The sequence below is a fragment of the Vipera berus genome, assembly GCF_964194415.1.
Source record: "Vipera berus genome assembly, chromosome: 1".
Taxonomy (NCBI): Eukaryota; Metazoa; Chordata; class Lepidosauria; order Squamata; family Viperidae; genus Vipera; species Vipera berus.
In genome coordinates, this window is record NC_138202.1 from 29,484,636 (window position 1) to 29,503,721 (window position 19,086).

General features: G+C 38.3%; 1 protein-coding gene across 1 annotated transcript in view; it reads right to left on the reverse strand.

Annotated features, from left to right (window-relative positions):
* KCNH5 (potassium voltage-gated channel subfamily H member 5) overlaps positions 1–19,086 on the reverse strand; it is a gene marked incomplete at both ends in the record, with an annotated part of 213,547 nt that overhangs the window by 173,978 nt on the left and 20,483 nt on the right. Inside the window, 3 exons of the mRNA XM_081312791.1 lie at positions 4,986–5,114; positions 9,390–9,496; positions 11,408–11,531. Of these exons, the coding sequence (XP_081168917.1) occupies positions 4,986–5,114; positions 9,390–9,496; positions 11,408–11,531 (360 nt within the window). The remainder of the gene's footprint in view (positions 1–4,985; positions 5,115–9,389; positions 9,497–11,407; positions 11,532–19,086) is intronic.

The window sequence follows — 19,086 nt, forward strand, 5'->3', positions numbered from 1 at the left end:
GAAAACAAAACCAGAATGTAAAGTATAAGTTAGGTGGTACTGATCTCGTAGATGACCCTTATTTTGTTAAGGATCTGGCTGTACTCATCTCTAACAATTTCATTGTAACAGCATTGCTTAAAAAAACCCTAAAAGTTGTGAATTTATTTCTATGAAGGTTTTTTTTTTGGAAATACTGTATTGCTCAGTAAAGCTTACAAAACATACCTTAGGCCAATCTTAAAATACTGCTCAACTGTTTGGAAACCTTACCACATATCGGACGTTAATACAATCAAATGAGTTCAGAAGTCCTTTGCAAGAAAAGTCCTGCACTCGTCTGTCCATAATAAAATACCTTATCCTACTAGGCTTGAAATTCTTGGTTTGGATAGTTTAGAACTGCGACACTTGCCATCAGACTTAAGTATTGTATAGAAAATTGTACATAATAACATTTTGCCTGTAAATGACTTTTTTAGTTTTAATCGTAATGTAAAATATGCAATCACTTTAAACTTAATGTAAACCACTTTAACCTTGATTGTAGAAAACTCAGTTTTTGTAATAGAGTTATCAAAGTCTGGAATATTTTACTGATTCAGTTGTCTCAACTACTAATTTCAACAATTTAAATTCTAATTTAACTTCTATGGACCTCACTTTGTATTTAAGAGGTTCCTAAGGGGGGGGGAGTTGCATAAGTGTACTAACGTGCCTATCTTCCCATTTTAATTTTTTTTTTCATCTTGCTTATTCAAAGTTGTAACTTTTGTCTGAGGAATAAAGCAAATAAATAAATACTTTATGCGACAATATTTAGAATATGTTTTAAGGGGTGATATGGCTAAAGGTGCTGGTGATGACCTATAAAGCCCTAAATGGCTTGGGTCCGGGATATCTGAGGGAACACCTGCTGCCGGCATCAAGCTCCCTTCGTCCAGTGCGCTCCCACAGGGAGGGTCTTCTCAGGGTGCCACCGGTAAGAGATTGCCGGCGGACGACACCCAGGGATAGGGCCTTCTCAGTGGGTGCGCCTGCCCTTTGGAACCAGCAACCCATGGCTCTGGAGCCGCATGTGGCTCTTTCAGCCTTCTCCTGCGGCTCCCAGTTTGGAGAGAGAGAGAGAGAGAGAGAGAGAGAGAGAGAGAGAGAGAGAGAGAGAGGGCACTTGTACTTCCTCTTTCTCTCTCTCTCTCCCTCCCTCACTCTCTCTCTCTCTTTCTCTCTCTTTGTGTGTCCGTGTGTGTGTTCTGAACCAGCCCTCTTCTCGCAACCCCTAATTAAGAGAAGAGTCTGGAAAGCGTCCAAGGCTAAAAGGCTTCTGCCAAGATTTAATTACGCAGTTAACAAAAACACAAGAGCTTGTCTTCTCAAGCGGAAAAGTTGCTTTCAGCAACCAGCCCCTCCCCAAACACTTCTTTTATAGAGAGCTCAGGGCGTGGTCTCCCTGTGCCTCCTCCCGAGGAGTCCCATAGTCTTTCTTTGTTTGTCCCTGCTCGTCTGCCTCCTACGTCGGGCGTCCTTGAACAGGGCCAGCTGTGGGTCATCATCCTCCGCACTCTCGGGCTCACACAGCTGAGAAGAGGTCCCCGGCTGAGGACTCTGCAAAGCCTCCAAATCATCATCAGCCGGTTCGTTTCCCTCCTCCCCCACATCTGAGTCCTCCGATACATCGGACCCGGCTGTCGGACCCACAGGCTGGCCCTGAGTCACAACAGTGTGTGTAACTCACACTGTCCTCCGAGAAGCTGACAAGCTTATTGGGTGGGGCTCTTGCCTTTGCTGTGTCTCCACAGGAAGCAGCAAACAGGAAGCAGCAAAAAGCAACACTCTCAAGGGCAGTAGAGCCAGCCCAATAGGAATGTGTGTCAGCTTGTCCAGAACAGCATGAAGCCAGCTTGCCAGGTGAACAGAAGATCCAAGAGAGGGAGAGGGAGGGGGAGGAGAGAGAGAGAGAGAAGGGAAGCAGAAGTGCCTCTCTCTCTCTCTCTCTCTCTCTCTCTCTCTCTCTCTCTCTCTCTCTCTGTTTTTCTCTCTCTCTCTCTCATTCACACACACACACACAACACACAAACACACTGAGTGGGACTGGCAGGCCAAGGGCAGAAAGAGAGGGAGGGAGAAAGGAAGGGAGGGAGAGAGAGGGAGGGAGAGAGAGGGGGAGGGAGAGAGAAAAAAATATATATGAATATATGTGGTTGTCCTTACTGAACTTTTAGTAAAGAACATTTAATGAAATATTTTGTTTTTGTTTAATTAAGAGGTGAGGTATGGGGATAATTATGCTGTATTTAAAGATGGTAGATAAGCTACTAAAATTGTTTTTACCTGTTGGGATGAAGGAGAAAGATTTTTTCCCCTCTTTCTCCTGTCCTTTTTTTCTCCCCGCAATATTTTTATTTTTTATTTTTCTGTTGGTAGTTTTTATAGTTTGCACCGGCTTTTTATTTCATAAATATGAGGAAGACTCAAATAGACATTTGAATATTTTATTTGAAAGTAATGTTCGACCCAGTGTCTTTTTTTTGGAGTTCATAATGTTTTTGTTGCATGCAGAAATTTAAAAAAAAAATTCTTTGTAGCAGTTCATTGATTTCATAAATGCAGCACACCATAGTTTTTTTTTAATACATAGCATAAAGGTAAAAAACAATATATGCAGTGTTATCTTCATTTTAGATATCAAAAGCTCCCAGTGTTTTCGGTAGGAAACGGGTCCAAGTGGCTCTTTTGAGTGTTTTAGGTTGCCTACCCCTGCTTTATACCATGTTAGAGAATTAATTTATCTAATCTAGTACAGGTAGTCCTCGGTTTACAACAGTTCATTTAGTGACTGTTCAAAATTACAATGGCACTTTAAAAAGTGACTTAGAACCATTTTTCACACTCACAACCATTGCAGTATACCCATGATCATGTGATCAAAATTCAGATGCTTGGCAACTGCCTCATATTTTTGACGGTTGCAGTGTCCTGGGGTCATGTGACCACCTTTTGCAACCTTCTGACAAGCAAACTCAATGGAGACATCAGATTCACTTAACAACCATGCTACTCACTTAACTGCAGTGATTCACTTAACAATTGTGGCAGTTGTAAAATGGGGTGAAATTCACTTAAGAACTGTTTCACTTAGCAACAGAAATGTTGGGTTAAATTGTGGTCAGAAGTCAAAGGACTACCTGTATTGTTCGTTGCGTATGACAATAGCTTTTCAAGAAGTGGTTAAAGGATACTTGAAATTTGAATGTATCAGAAATGTCAAAAATTATTCAGCTTAAAATAAACAGCATGCAAAGCATGTCTTCCTCGGATCCTGTGAATGCCAAGATTCTTGGTAGAAAATATTTCCATGAATAAAATGGACCTCATCAAGACATTCAATCTTGATCTGTAAAGTTATTCTTTCAGGTTTGAAATGTATATAAATGTATATAATTTATTATAATTTATATAATTATAATAATATAATTCAAAAGACTGGGTAGGAAGCTTGCTGTATGTTTGCATCAATATTTTAGTTTCACTGAATTTTTCATTGGAACCTATTTTTCCATGAATAATTAATACATCCTCATATTTATACACTGTTTATCTACCATGAGATTGTGGCATTAAGGTTATTTATTATGTATAAGTCTGGTGTTCCTGATTTTTCTTTTCTTTTCATGTTATGAAATATATTCTAATTACACATCTCATTTTTTTAGTGATTTTTCCACTCAAATCTTCCTTCTCCCCAATGCCTATATATTCCCAGTGCATTGTAATTTATATAATCCTCTGTTTCATCCTTGCAAGCTATGTTCTGCTGGAAAGTTTCTAAGTATAATGGTGTGACAATACTGTTTTCAGGGGACGGAACATGAATTATGCAATTTCCAGAGTATAACAATTGCCAAAAGAGAGTTTATTTTGTTAGATATTAGCATTCCATATACTAGTTCAACCACTTTTTAAGTCTGTCACATACAGGAGTGATCAAAATTTGGTGCCCTCTCTGATCATAAGACTTGGTTGGGCTGGTCAGGAATTCAGAGTTTGTGGTCTCAAAACATCTGGAGGTCATTAGGTTGTGGTGAGCTGAGCCAGGCAACTGTTTTGTCTTAGTATTTTCAATCTACTTTTAACCCAGTGGTCCTCTGAAACCTCATGATCTCAGCTGCACAGTCTGTGATTCTTAAAATATAGACTCCAGGGGTTGAGTCTGCAATGTACTCCTTTGTAGACCTATAACCCTTCCAAAGCAAGAAGTTTAAATTTATTACAGACAAGAGGATTGCTGAGAGAGTTAAACCCAGAGGACTACTGCCTGTCAAACTAAACCTTCCTAAACTTGTTCATCACTTTTTTGCAAGCCCCATGGCTCTACTCTGGCATTATTGATTTGTTGAGCTGAATCTAAGTGTAAAATGAACTCTAGTTCTTATGTCATTTAGCCTATCCCTGTTATTGTTGCTTCCCATGTCTATATTGTACCAACAGAGGAATTATTTGTAATAAAAGTTTTCAAAAAAAGGGATGCCAAATAAATAAAGTCTTAACATTTTTGGAGGAGTCCATATTTGAGAATTCTGGGGTGTGCAATGCTACAGTAGGAGGATCAATTTTCAACAAGTCAATAGTGACAGTCAATTTTATTTCACCCAATGACCAGTAAATTACATAAACCATAATTAAAAAACATTGTTCAGACTTGCATCAGCTATTGCCTTATTCTCACGTAGCAACACATAATATAGCTACTATAGGGGTGAAAGTTCATTCATATAGTAACTATTTACAGTTGCAATGATGAACCATATCTCTCTCTGGATCCACAGTCAACCAGGTTTTAGAATATCTATCTTGCAGAGGTGCAGGAGGAAGGATATTATTTAGCTATTTTAATATTTTCAGGATAGATAGAGGAGAGAGAATGAGAATAAGAGAGTGAGAGAGAGACAATAAAATAGAATTTACAGTTTCTGGGAATCTGTCTTAAACATTATTTTCATAATTACCTTTGGTTGAATCATCTTCAATAGGTTGCTTGAATAAAGTGATATCTTTAAAAGTGCAAAGAAATAACACCACTTTGTCATGCTCATTTCTTATCGGTGCAATTTGCATGTAAAACCAAACAGGTGTTCCTGTAATTGAAAAATAAATAAATAAAGTACAGGTCACATCAAAAGGAGTATGAAAGCAGGCTCATCATCCTAATGTTCACTTATTATGTTTACAATGAGCTATTATTATAGTGAAAGGTATTTGAATGCCACTGAATAGAATGGGAGAATTAGTCACTGAAAGAAATAGGATTTAACCATTCTTAACTGGGCAAATGACTATGGTAGTGTGTTTGATCTAAGAAATTGGCCTTAATTTGAAAATCTGAAAAAAGATGGAACTGTAAACATGGGCAGTAGCTGCACCCCTCTTCTCTTCCTTTTCTGTTTCATCCTTGAATCTTTGCTTCTACTCCAGGGGATCTGGAGTGTCGAAAAAGTTAAGATGGTGATCACAACCACACAATCAACCACAAGAGCAACCCTTTTAATGTGTGCACTGCATATGTGGTACATTTTCAAAAGGAGTAAAGGTTTGATTGCATGGAGACAACTGCATTCATGTTTTTTTTATACCCCCGCCTGTCCTTCATTCTCAGTGGATCCTCCTGCTTCCATATCTTACAATCTGATCCCCCTTTTCTTTAGTGGAAGTTGTCATGTTTGTTGCCTGGTATACAGTTCAGTGTGAGGTTGAAGGTGGGACTCAAATATCTCTGGCTGCTAATTCTATGAATCTAAGAATGTAAAAAGATCATTGTGTATTAAGTTACATTATCTAATCTAAGCCAGCATTCTTTTTCTGACAATCTTCCACGCAGATGCCAATGGGTGCTCAAAAGATGAGCTTCATCCCATCATCTGCTATTTAGAGTAGGCTTCCGTTCTGCTTCCCCTGTAAAAATGTTGAATTATAACTTTTTTAATCCTCATGGTGTATTTTTATGACCTTCATTAAAAAGCAACAGAGAAGCTGTCCATACCAATCTTTCTGGAACAAATATACCCATTTCCCAAGCATTTCGAAAATTATTTTCCTATTAGTTCAAATAAACCATCTGTAGCCAAAGGACAAACACTGAAACTATGCATGAATATAAGCTTTACACTTTTTATAGATAAGCTTATAGATAAGCTTTTTATAGGTAAGTCGATAAACATTCTGCTTCCTAGCCATGTTGTATCTACTTATCAGGTAGTTATTGCACACAGAGAGCTGATTAGAAACATTCATGGTCTGATGACTCAAAAGGAAGAGATGGATCAACAGCAGCATCCTTGCACCCTTGCCCAGTGGTTGTTCCCATACAGATGCATAAATAGTTTTTAAATGGTTTTTTCCTCCAGCATGATCTGAGCCATCTTTCTTTAATTTTCCAGCTTCTACTATTACCAACATTGCCAAATTTGGTTTTGTTGTGTCAGTAAGAGAATAATCCCAATCCAATTACATACATTTTCCAATATTTTTTAGACTAGAGGGAACATAGACAACACGTGGTTTTGGAAATTCCTTCCAGTTTCCTAATAGCTCTACTTTGGGTGACATGATTATAAGGGAGGAGGTTAAGAATAAAATAGTCAATTGCATTCTGAGCTGCTGTTCAACTACCTCTCTCATTAGAATGGATGGTGGGGGAGTCCTGGGTTTTTCCCCCCTCTGAAAATCTGGTCCATTTTTAGATTCTTTCTTTTGCCAGGTCCTTTCCCAACCAATATAGTCCTATTTGATTCTGTTTACAGACCATTATCCTTCTTGTGGCCAGACAGATAAAGTTCCAAGTCCCTTTACAGAAGTTCCTTCCATTGAGTTGGAAGAAATAAAAAATAAGACAACTGTAATTCAGCATCAAGAACATATTGAGATTGAAGATATAAGTTATATACACATTTGTGTGTGAGAGATGGCTAGTGCGTATGGGAAAGGAAGGAAGGAAGGAAGGAAGGAAGGAAGGAAGGAAGGAAGGAAGGAAGGAAGGAAGGAAGGAAGGAAGGAAGGAAGGAAGGAAGGAGAGTTCCTCTGGTTGTTTTACCCTCTGATCTCAGCACTACAGTAAAAAAAAACTAGTTTGGTGTAGTGGCTAAAGTGCTAGACTAGAAACTGTGAAATTATAAGTTCTAGTCTTTCTTTATAAAGATTTAACAGTAACAGTAACAGATTTAAATTTCATAAGAAACTTCAACAACCTGCAAAATGCTTTGCTGAGTTGCATAGCTGTGTAATTATTTCAAAATTGCAATTTGGGGAAAATTCAGACGATCAGTTGAGGAATTGCTTTGGAGTTATGATGAAGCACTCCAAAAGAGATTCTTGTCAACCAAAAACAGCAGCATTAGCCAATAAAATTGCAACACTATAAATCACATTAATCAAGAAGACAGCAACTAACATAATGCTATCCACTTCAGGCAGAGTGAAAATTCTGGGTAGAGGAAATGCGGCCTCTACAATTTCTGCAGATAGGACTGGATATGCCAATTCTTGCTTAGGCTGTGGAAGGTTAACAGCCACACTTTGTAAGCAGGTTCAAAAATCTGGGAGGCACCCTGAGCAAAAAAGATTCAAGTGACTGTACTAAGCAGTCACATCACTTATTTCACATGAATATTATTGTTCACAAGATAATGAAAAACGGTAGCTGTATCATGTTCAAAATGTTTGTATCGAGGATTCTCAAGATGATGCTTGTAGCAGTATTAATTAAGGATCAGGAGTGTGAGATAAAAGCTATTTCTAGGACTATCAATAATCAACAAGGACACATTCTGTGATATATTTTCATAGGAACTTTCTTCCAAGTTGTTGAATCTACAATAAATATTTTATCCTGCTTCAGCTGGAGTGTGGGTGTGCAGCATAGTTCTTTCCAAAAATACTTTTAATCATTGCTTTAGAAAAATAACTAGAAGTATTTTATTAACTGATTCTTATCATTAGAAATCAATGTCTGAAGAAGACACACCATCACCACTAGTCAGGTAACAGAAGATTTTCCAAAGTATTATCTTGGAGAACTGGGAGTGTTTAAAAGGAAACCATTGTTATTTCATTTGGAAATGCCTTATTAATTTTGTGGGTCTGTTTTAGAAAAAAGAATTCTCTGAATGTTGCAGACTTCTGTTGCCTAACAACAGGAGTTAGTCCTGTTGAGAGATACTGGTGAGATGATGGCTAAAAACTCATCTTGATTATCTCTATTTACATCTGAGGAGTTCCAAAATATAAAAAAACGAAACAAATTGTATATACTATTCTAAAAGTGTGAGCTCCATTCATTTATTTTAAATGGCAGATTTTTATTTCTTGAGAACTAGTTGTAGATTGCTTTCCTTTCATTGTCACTGAGGTTTGGGGACTAGTGGCATACAAAATTCAATGTGTTGACAGGCCAATAAAACATTGTCCTCTTGGCCATAACATGCTCACCCATAGCATCATTTTCAATGCACCTGTGGTTGAGGTAACTACTACATCTCTTCGAATGTCCAGGTCCTGACAACTTCAGTCACTGTTTTCCATTTCAGCAGTTACCAGAGACTGGACTTTCTACATCTACCAGAGTTTATAAATTCAGAGATTATATGTATTTAAAATATTTCTAGTAATTTTAATACATATATTTACTTTGCCTTATTTTCCAAAGATTAATGAAGAATATAGCTTCGGAAAATATATGAATAAGTCTAAGCATCTGGATTATTGCCAAGGTGAGGACTTACAATGATAAAGGATCTCAGTGTGACCCTGGGTATTTCAAGGATTTCTACAGACATTTGAAACTATATTTAACCAGAATAAACACAGAGGATGGAAGAATAACAGAGCTCAGTGGTAATGCACAAGAACCAAGTTGATGTTTCCCATTGCCTTTTTTCAGAATTTCTCATTTTAAGCAGCCTGAGACCGTGCCTTTTTTTTACCATGATTTATGTTTAGAGTGTTGTTCCTTAAATTTATTACTATGGTACTCCATTAGTAGCAAAAATAAAGAGTCTGGCAGAAATATAAGCAAGAAACCCTCTTGATCAAGGGCATGCCACTCTAATACCCCAGGTCCAATTTTCCTGCCAAAATGAGACATCATTCAGTGATTATTAATCAATTTTTACAGTGTGTTTTGCCTTTCTTTCTTTCTTTCTTTCTTTCTTTCTTTCTTTCTTTCTTTCTTTCTTTCTCTTTCTTTTTTCCTTTCTTTCTTTTTCCCCCAAATACTGTTTTAAACATTTCTGCAAACTTTTGTTTATTGTGATAGTATTTCCCTCTTGTGTGCATTCTCTGTAAAGATCAGCAGTAAGTATGTTACCAGTATATATGACCATTTCAAAGGCAAAGTCCACACAGTTTCATATACGTACTGTTCTTCTTATACAAAAGGACTTCAAAGCAATTTGACTCGTAGTTGTCAAATGTCTGTCTAACTTTTTCAATCGTTTTCTTATCTGTGAGTTCCCCATACATAAAACTGGAGAAATAAAAGAGAGAAGAAAAATAATTTGCTTCATGGTCACAAATAGGCAATCTGACATCCTTACAGACATATTTATGTTTTAGATTGCAACATAATTGCAGCCATGTATCCTTAACTATGATTTTTACTTTGTATGGTTCATCATTTATAGTTGCAAAAGTGTTATGAAAGTCCCTAAAAGCAAATGTAAGTGGCACAGTCCTTTGGTGAAAGATTTATATCACTTAATGTAAGAGATGTTCTGGCCATAGGAAGGGAGGGAATGAGGGAGGGAGGGAGGGGAAGGGAAGAGAAGGGAGGAAGGAAGGAAGGAAGGAAGGAAGGAAGGAAGGAAGGAAGGAAGGAAGGAAGGAAGGAAGGAAGGAAGGAAGGAAGGGTTCAGAATGCTAAAAGTGACATCTTATCAACTGTACATTGATTTTTTTAACCCTGCATTTTTACTGTTAACCAAAGAAGAATATAATAATTTACAATAAATATTTTAAATACAGGAAAAAGTGCTATAAATACTGCATGTTTAAAGTCATAAGACAGTTTAAAAACTCTGTGACGCAAAGCATCAACAGCAAAGCAGACAAGAAAGCAGAGCAGTACAAATTTAACTCAAAGTCTGGGTGATGGATATATCTTATGCTGGCTCCCAGAGCTTACAAAATTTTGTGCGAAACATAACACAACAGCAAGAAAATTTCAAAACCCACACACACACATACAAAAAAAGCCTCATCCTGATAAATGGCACAATTTGGAAAGCAGATACAAAAAACCTCAACAGATAATTCCAGCTAATTCATTCTGATGTTTAATTTTCTTTGGTCAATATCACAAAACAGCCTAGAACTGCATGGCAGCACAAGTACAAGCAAATAAGTAATTAAAAGATAGCAATAGCAATTGAACTTAGACTTATATACTGCTTCATAGGGCTTTACAGCACTCTCCAGGGGGGTTTACAGAATCAGAATATTGTCCCCAATAATCTGGGTCCTCATTCTACCAACCTCTGAAGGATGGAAGGCTGAGTCAACCTTGAGCCCATCAGGATCAAACACCTGGCTCTGGGCAGAATTAGTCTGCAATACTGCATTCTAACTACTGCACCACTTTTCTTAACTAATTATTCAGGAGCAAAGTAAAGTAAGTTCATTTCATCAAATAACATAAGCTTTGCTAACTGAATTTCCACTCATTTAGATGAATCTGCTTGAGGATCATTGTCCTGTTTCTTTTCTTTTAAAAAATTTGTCTCGTTTTTTCTCTCTAATTTTTTCTTTTTGTTTTTACCTGTGGAAATTGTAACTGTGACTTTTATGACCTTTCCGGGCAACAGATATTTCCCTTCAGATTATTCTGGAACAATAATGCACCAGCAGAAAGTGCTGGTAGACACTAAAACCAGTTCTCCATTTGTAGTCTCCAGAAAGAGATTCCACCCCAATATTATCTGAGTGTGGACCTCAGCAGCTATAAATGGGACCACTGAAAAAGCATAGTCTTCTTGATTTCTTTCTCTATTTATTTCTTCTCAGAATAGAAGATGGCAATGAAAAATGATGACCTTCATTTAGTTCATTATGAAATACATGCAGATTTATTAAAAAGTAATATAATTTCTTATATCAGTCTTCCCCAGTTTGAAGTCTTCCAGATATATTTGCTGCTTAGAAATTATTACTGTTTGAATATTTAAAGTGCTCTGGGAAAGCTTTCATTTTAAAGAAAAGCTATCAATTTTATATAATAATCACTGTAATAAGATAAATCCCAAACATTCTCAGATAGCCTAATTGTAGAATTACCACATCTGGAGAGCACCAGGTAGAGAAAGTTTCCCTTTACTGTGATGATTATGAATTTCCACAAGGATCTTCCCTGAACCAGTCAAGGCAGTCCATTGAAACTCACCTGCAGGTGCTACTTTTCTGCATGACGTCAGCTCGATGGTATCCAGAGAGTTTACAGAAACCGTCATTACTATAAACTACAGGCCAGTCCACAATCTGAGCATTGCCCAATAAAAAACTTGATTCTAAGGTGAAACAAAAGAAAACAAAATTAGACTACCATTACATAGTAACGGAAAATAGTGTTATAAAAAGTGAAATAGCAATAGGACATAGAATTATATATCTGTTCATAGTGCCTTACATCCCTTTCTAAGTGGTTTACAAATGTCAGCATGTTGCCCCCAACAATCTGGTCCTCATTTTACCGACATTGGAAGGATAAAAGGCTAAATCAATCTTGAGCAGATCAGGATCAAACTGACCACATAGATAGATTTTCTCCATGGTGATCTGTCCCTAACCTGACCCTTCAAATCTTCCAATGGTGTACCCATCATTATTGTAATTCAGTCCATCCATCCTGCTACTTTTCTTCTGTTTTTTCTACTATTCCCACTGTTAGAGCCTTTTCCAGAAAACTAGGTCTCTATATAATGTGTCTGAAGTAAGGTAATCAACAAAATAATTTGAAGGTAACAAGGAAAACATAGAAACATGTTGACTAGCTAAATCTCTGGGTCAAGAAGCCCTTGTTCTGAGAAGTGAAATGGTCTCATGAGCCATTGGGATGGAGCAGCCTGTCTTTTTTATTACTTTAAAGCAGACATGTCAGACACAAGGCCCGGGGGCTGGATCCGGCCCGCGAAGTGGTTTCATGTGGCCCGCGAACCCATCCTGGAAACAGTGAGGGAACGGCCCCCACTGCCTTGGCCCTGGCCCAGAGACCCTCCTTCTGCCAGAGACCCTCAGATCTGTCCCACTCCTGCCCAGGCCCCCATAGGCACCCTTGATGCGAACAATGTAGAGCTGGCCATGCCCACCTGGCCCCTTGAGGGCAACCGCAATGCTGATGTGGCCCTCAATGAAATTGAGTTTGATACCCCTGCTTTAAAGCAAATGAATGAATAGGGAAGAAATGAGAATGGGAAATGTGTGCAAATATACTATTGAGAACTGGACCGCTCATATAAATGGCTCTTAATTTCTTAACCAAATGCAGTTGGAACAGGGGCTTCTGTGTTTTGGTCTCTTCCATTGAAGAAATTTGCTCTGGAAAATTCCCATAGGGAATGTCCCTTGGCTGATCTTTAGGAAGCAGAACTTGGATGCTTCTTCCCTAGGTTTTCTTCCTATGTTTGAAGCATAGCCAGCTGTTCTCCTTTTTCTTCATTTTGCATTTCCTGTCTATTTTTAAACTGTTGCTTTTTACTGGGATTTAATTAGTCATTTTTAAAATGTTGGTCTTTTCTAAGCTGCCCTCAGAGACTCTGGGGAAAAAAGAAAAAAGCAGCTAGTGTGTGAAATTAGAATAAATGAATAAAAAAAAAGTAACTACGTCAGATCATCAGTAAAGGGAAGTCCAGGGGGAGAGGCCTGCTTCTAAAAAGATGCACTGGTTTGAACTAGTTAAACCAGCCCTGTTTTATGTTTTGTCCTTTGTTTCTTTCTCTCAATATATAGCAGAACAAAGCATCTATATATGCAGACTTAGCAATGAAGTTACCTAGGCTTTAGATTTCATACTCCCTGTTTTCCATTCAGGACTATTTGTCTATGTCCTCTTACTGGAGGGACCAATACATACAAGAATTCTTTCTTCTTTCAAGAAAAGATGGGTCATGCTTGGCAAAATGGTCCTTACACACAGTTTTTGCACTGGCCTTCAGTTTTGCACTGAACTAGGTCCAATAGTTGCTTTTCTCAGATACTTCTTAAACCTTTGGGTATGGGGTGTAGCCAGAGATTTGCCTATAGCAGTTCTAACTACCTTAACGCCTTCCCGGTGTTAGTAATTTTCATCCCAACACGTCAGGCTGGGGGAGGCTAAATTGCCCTCTACTGATGTACAAATGAGAGAACAAATAATATCTTAAATAAGATTGAGAAAGTATGCCGAATATGATTTATGGTATTCCTACCAGACCCTTAGTAATAACTCTGCTTTGAAGGTCCTGTGAGCAAAAGGGAGGGTGAGCTGACAGTGGCAGAATCAGCCACATTCCAAGCCACTGCCCAACTCCTTCTCCCGTAAGGATGCCCTGGAAAAATATTTTGAGAATTTTATTTTTTTATAGTTTCCAGTTGGATCTGGTCCATTTTCAAACTTCCTTTTACCAGCTTTCCCCCCCCCCCACAGCAATTTTGGCCCATTCTTTTCCTGAGGATGTGCAGTAGATATGGAATCTTCCAAGGCTCTTTACGATTTTCCCCCCCTTATATTCTCTTGGGTTGGAAATAATAAAAAGGCCTTGAATAATCTAATTAAGCATTCCATAAGCTGGATGCCTCCCAGATTTTGGTCCACGGTATCCAGAATTCCAGAGCCAGTGTAGCCCTGCTGAGATTTCCGAGAGGTATGTCCACACACCTAGCAAGTGTTGAGGTTTCATTAGATTGATTTAGTTCTTCCATTTTCAAGAGAACTAGCCTGGATACACACCAGTAATTATCAATACCAGCTCATTCTTTTAAAAGATGAAGTAAGAGAAGAAATAAGTCCACTGGAAATCAGCTAGAAAGAAAAATCAACATTTAGGAAGTGTCTGAATAGAAGTGCTTTGAAATATTAGCTCCTAGAACCTTAAAATATGGTGGTTTGTATAATATTAATTCTTTTTCTAGTAATTTGTTCTGCCTTCAGCTATAGGGAAGAAGCTATAGACTGTTGCCTTGCCTCCTCCCAAAATGCTAGAAATGATGTTTTATAAAGAACTAACAACACGTTAAAGGCATTGTTCATTGAGAAAAAGGGTAGATCACCTCATGCTTCTCTTCAATTATCCTTGAAATGAGACACAGAAGCCCCTTAGATGTCAGGCTGAAACTCCATCACCACAATTAGTTTTATTTTTAAAAAAGGGCATAAACAAAATTGTACCACTATTTGCTAAAATGTTCACAAGCGTCCAAAACCTTTAGGAATTCCTCTGACCCTTCAGAATATTACCCCCAATGCACACTATTTTCATGACTAAAAAGTGGCCTACAAATTACAAGGGCAATTTCAATAGAGAAAGCTGACTGATTATCTGGTATTCAGAAGCATTATATTTGTCATGATGAATAGTCTTTTATGGACCAACTAAGCTTCCATGAATTGGCTTAAAAAAACATCACGATGGTTGCTGATGGATTCATGTGCATAAAACAATGGAGAAGTGTTAGCTAGGTCCACCTCCTCTTCTGCATAGTGTCTCCCAATCCATTAATTGGGACACACAGGCAAACAGTGGGAAATTTGCTGCATTTATGCTGCATTTATGTGGATTCATGTGTTAGAACAGGGGCCCTCAGCTTTCAAAGCCTAGAACCTTTCCAATGTTGCTATCAATTTGAAAATATTACTGTGATGATCAGGGGAAGCTGTTTAATATGGAAAGTAACAACAACCACATTCAGTTCATCAACCATATCCTGGTCTAACCTACTCCCCTTCCCCCTGCACCAGCTTCACAATGTTTTACATGAACATGTCCATGAAATCACCAGGAACCAGGTTCAGTTCAAAGGTGACTTGACTGTTCCATGCCCTACAGCTCAAAGTGTGACAAAAATTGCAAACCCATCATTCAAAAGTAGCTTGTGTTAAACTTTAAGTCATGCAGGCAGGAGTCTGAAAGCATCATAGATTCTGTAGACCTTCACCTTCCAGGGCATGATGGAAACATGACCAAAGGTTGGGAAGTAACAATAGAGGCGAGACCCAGCTGTAAAGCCTTGCTGTCTGTCTTACTGTGTGAGAAAAACAACGGCTGAAAAGAGCTCTGAATTAAATGCCATTCTCACTTTTTGTGACAATAAATTCCAATCAGTAATTACAGCTTATTTGCCTGTCGTACATTTTCTGCCAGTCAGTTTTACTACATATTTATTGACTCGATTTGTCTCTCATCATCTGACAAGGACTCTCAAGACAGCAAAGACCAACAAAGTTAAACATCAGGAAGAGGAATAAAATAAAATGTGCAAAATCTAACTGAACATGATCCCATGATCCTTCCTGAACCACATGCCCTCCAGAAGTATCCCAGAACTCAAAAATAATAGCAGCAAATTCCTTAGGGATTCTGAGCATCCTTCAGTCTAATATCAGTAACACTTGATCTTTAAGATCAACTTGAGATTGCCAGATTCAAACTTTTATTGCAGCTTTCCCTAATTGAAGGTCCTCTTTTGGAATTGGATCCTGGGTAAGGATGATGGAATTTGAAGTCCAACACCTCTGGAGGACTGTGGAGGATAATTAATATGAACTATAATGATACTCTACAGACCACAATTCAAAATATATTTGCTTTATTGTAGAACTATCTATACAGTATTTTGGTTGTATGTCCATGACAATGAATACAATGCTAATAAGCAGTCTCAGTTCTATTTTGGCAGGATCACTTTTTTTAACTAGATAAGGTCTCATAAGATAAGACATTGTTTTTAAAAATAGAAAATGGTTCCAGTTCAGAAGAATTTCAGCACTGGAGATCAGTACTATCAGTAATGTTATCCTGGCATCTCTAAGCAGAGAATTGTGCCATTCTTCTAATAAAATAAAATTACCTTTTACAATAATCCCAGAAAATGCAGAGATCATCCAAGCTGGATCTCTTTTTAACAAGCTTCCACCCATTACTTCTTGTTTTACCCTCTGGTGCTTTGGAGAATAAATCATTCCTCTCTTCTCTGTGATAGACCCTGGAGTACTGGAAGTCAGTTATTATGTCCTCCTGGTCCTTCCTCAACCCTTCATCATATGACTTAGCCTCCAGATCCTTTATCATCTTTATTGCTTTTCTGTGCAAACTTTCTAGGATCTTGGTGTCTTTTTATATCATGGTGACCAGAACCATATACAGTATTCCAGGTATGTCCTCAATATAAAGCAATATTATCACTTCTTGTGACCTTGATGTTATCTCTCTATTGATGCAGTCCAGGACTGCATTGGCTTTTTTAGCAGCTGTAGCACATTGCTGACTCATACTTAAGTGGTGGTTCACTAGGACACCTACAGTAGATCTTTTGCACAGTTACTATGTAGAACCTGATACCACCTATTTTGTATCTATGCATTTGATTTTTCCTGCCTAAGTGCAAGACCTTACTTTTTTCACCACTGAATTGTATCTTTTTGGATAGGGCGCAATGCTCAATATCTTTCTAAACCTTGAATCTATCTTCCAAAGTGTTAGTAATTCTTCCCAGCTTGGTGTCATCTGCAAATTTGATGGGTTCCCCTTCTATCCCCTTGTCTAGATCAGACATGTCAAACACAAGGCCCGGGGCCGGATCCGGCCCGCGAAGTGGTTTCATGCGGCCCACGAAGCCATCCTGGAAACAGTGAGGGAACGGCCCCCACTGCCTTGGCCCTGGCCCAGAGACCCTCCTTCTGCCAGAGACCCTCAGATCTGTCCCACTCCTGCCCAGGCCCCATAGGCACCCTTGATGCGAACGATGTAGAGCTGGCCATGCCCACCCAGTAGGCCATACACAGTCTAGCCACGCCCACCCAGTAGGCCACGCCCATCCTGGCCATACCCACCCGGCCCCCTGAGGGCAACCGCAATGCTGATGCGGCCCTCAATGAAATTGAGTTTGATACCCCTGGTCTAGATCATTTATGAAGTTCTTGAAGAGTACTGGGCCCAAGACAAAACCTTAAGATACCCCACTGCATGCTTCCCTCCATGTTATTACAACAATAGTTGGCAGACTTCGAGCATTTGCCCTTTTGGTTCAGGTACTGACATCCAGGAAATCCATAGAGGGTATTAAAAGTGTAGACATGGTAGTCACAACTGTGTAGGAGAGGGGAGGAGAGGAGAGGAAAGGAGAGGAGAGGACAAGATGAGACAAGACAAGATAAAAGATCTGATATTAGATCTGCAGGTGGATAACTGCAGTAATTAATATTAGACTGACTACCAAACTAGGCTTAATAAAAATATTAGCATTTTTAAAGTATTAGCATGCTGTGGATATTACAACAACCCTTCTAATTAAATAAGCATCCAAACTGCATTTACTCAGCTGGGCAACAGCTCTGAACTATTGTATCATCAGACAAGGATATTTCTACTTGAATTCAACAACAATTAAATACGTTTTCAAAAAGTGCTCGGCTGAAATTTTAAGTTGTTTTTATGTGTTGTTCTGCTTGTCTTAGTTTTATCCCTTTTAAATGAATAGTTTTATGAACCTGACTCTACACTGTCCAGATCACTTTGCTGATGGATGAACTAAAAGGGTTTTTTAAAAAAATAACTTTTCAGCCAGGTGCTTTATGTTTGTACTTCAGTCTCTTTACAACTATAGCACATCAAACTCAATCTTATGAAGACAAATAATTTTTCCCAACCTACAAATACTTAGAACCAGTGCTTTTTTTTAAAGGTGCCAGAACTCAGAGGTGCTGTCCCTGGGAGTGATGCTGGTATCTTGCTACAGCGTTGCCGCCCGTCCTTTGCACCCCCGCCCCTGCAGCTCAGAGCCACATGCCACGGGGATTCCCCTCCCCACAGCCACCATGGGGATTCCCCTCCCCACAGTTGCCACACCGTGGCCTGTGCTGAGCCCCCACCTGGAGCTGTTCCAAACCCCGACCCAGAGCTGTGTTCCTCATGGCAGTGGTCTCTGGCGCCAAACAGCCTCTTTCCAACCACATCCAGAAAAATTTGTAACAAACATTGGAATTCTCAAGGCCATGTTTGGTATTTCCCAGCAATCTGTTACTGGAAGGAGAAAGCAATCCCTGCTCATTACTGATCCCAGAGAAGCATTTGCATGTATGCATGTATCCTTAGGGTGCCATAGTTATGGATGAGAAATATTGGTTGCAAAGTTGGCATTTCTGGATGTAATACAGATATTTTGGAATTATTTTTGTTTCTTTGCATGTTTGATATTTTTTAAAAGGCATATGCTACTGACTACACTTGTGCACATATGTAACATCTTTTGCTAGAATACATGACCACTGCTGGTCCAGAATGTGAAAAGTGAAAGATTGTGACTAAACAAAATTTTAATGTACAGATAATACCACCAGTAATTATTTTAGCCTTTTTAATAAATGTTGTTATTGATGTTAAGCTCACCATGGAAAACATCATATATTGTTAAGTATATACTTAATTATTTAAAGACTGAAGTGCAACATAACTAGATTCTAAATAATCTATTTTTCAAAACACACAACAATCCAAACAGTAAAAGAATATTTCATTCTTAAGAATTGTTTAATTTAAAGTGGTTTAGTTGTAATAGATGGTTATAGATTCAAAGTAGTTTTCAAGAGTGTACAAAAGATACTATTTTTTTTCTAGCATCAGCTAAATTAGACATATTACATTGAGAAAAATGTTTCTCATTTCTTTCCTGTTACCTTTATTGATTTCATTGCAGAGATGTTAACATAGGAAATAGATTATTTTGTTATCTAATTTTACCTTCCAAAAGACAGAAGCAGATGAAAAATGTTGGCTTTTTTGAATTAGCTGTTTTAGATTCTAAAAGTTTAGTTCCTAAAGAAGTAACTTTGTAAATAATTTTAATGTCCTCCTCTAGTGCAGGGTAGGCAAC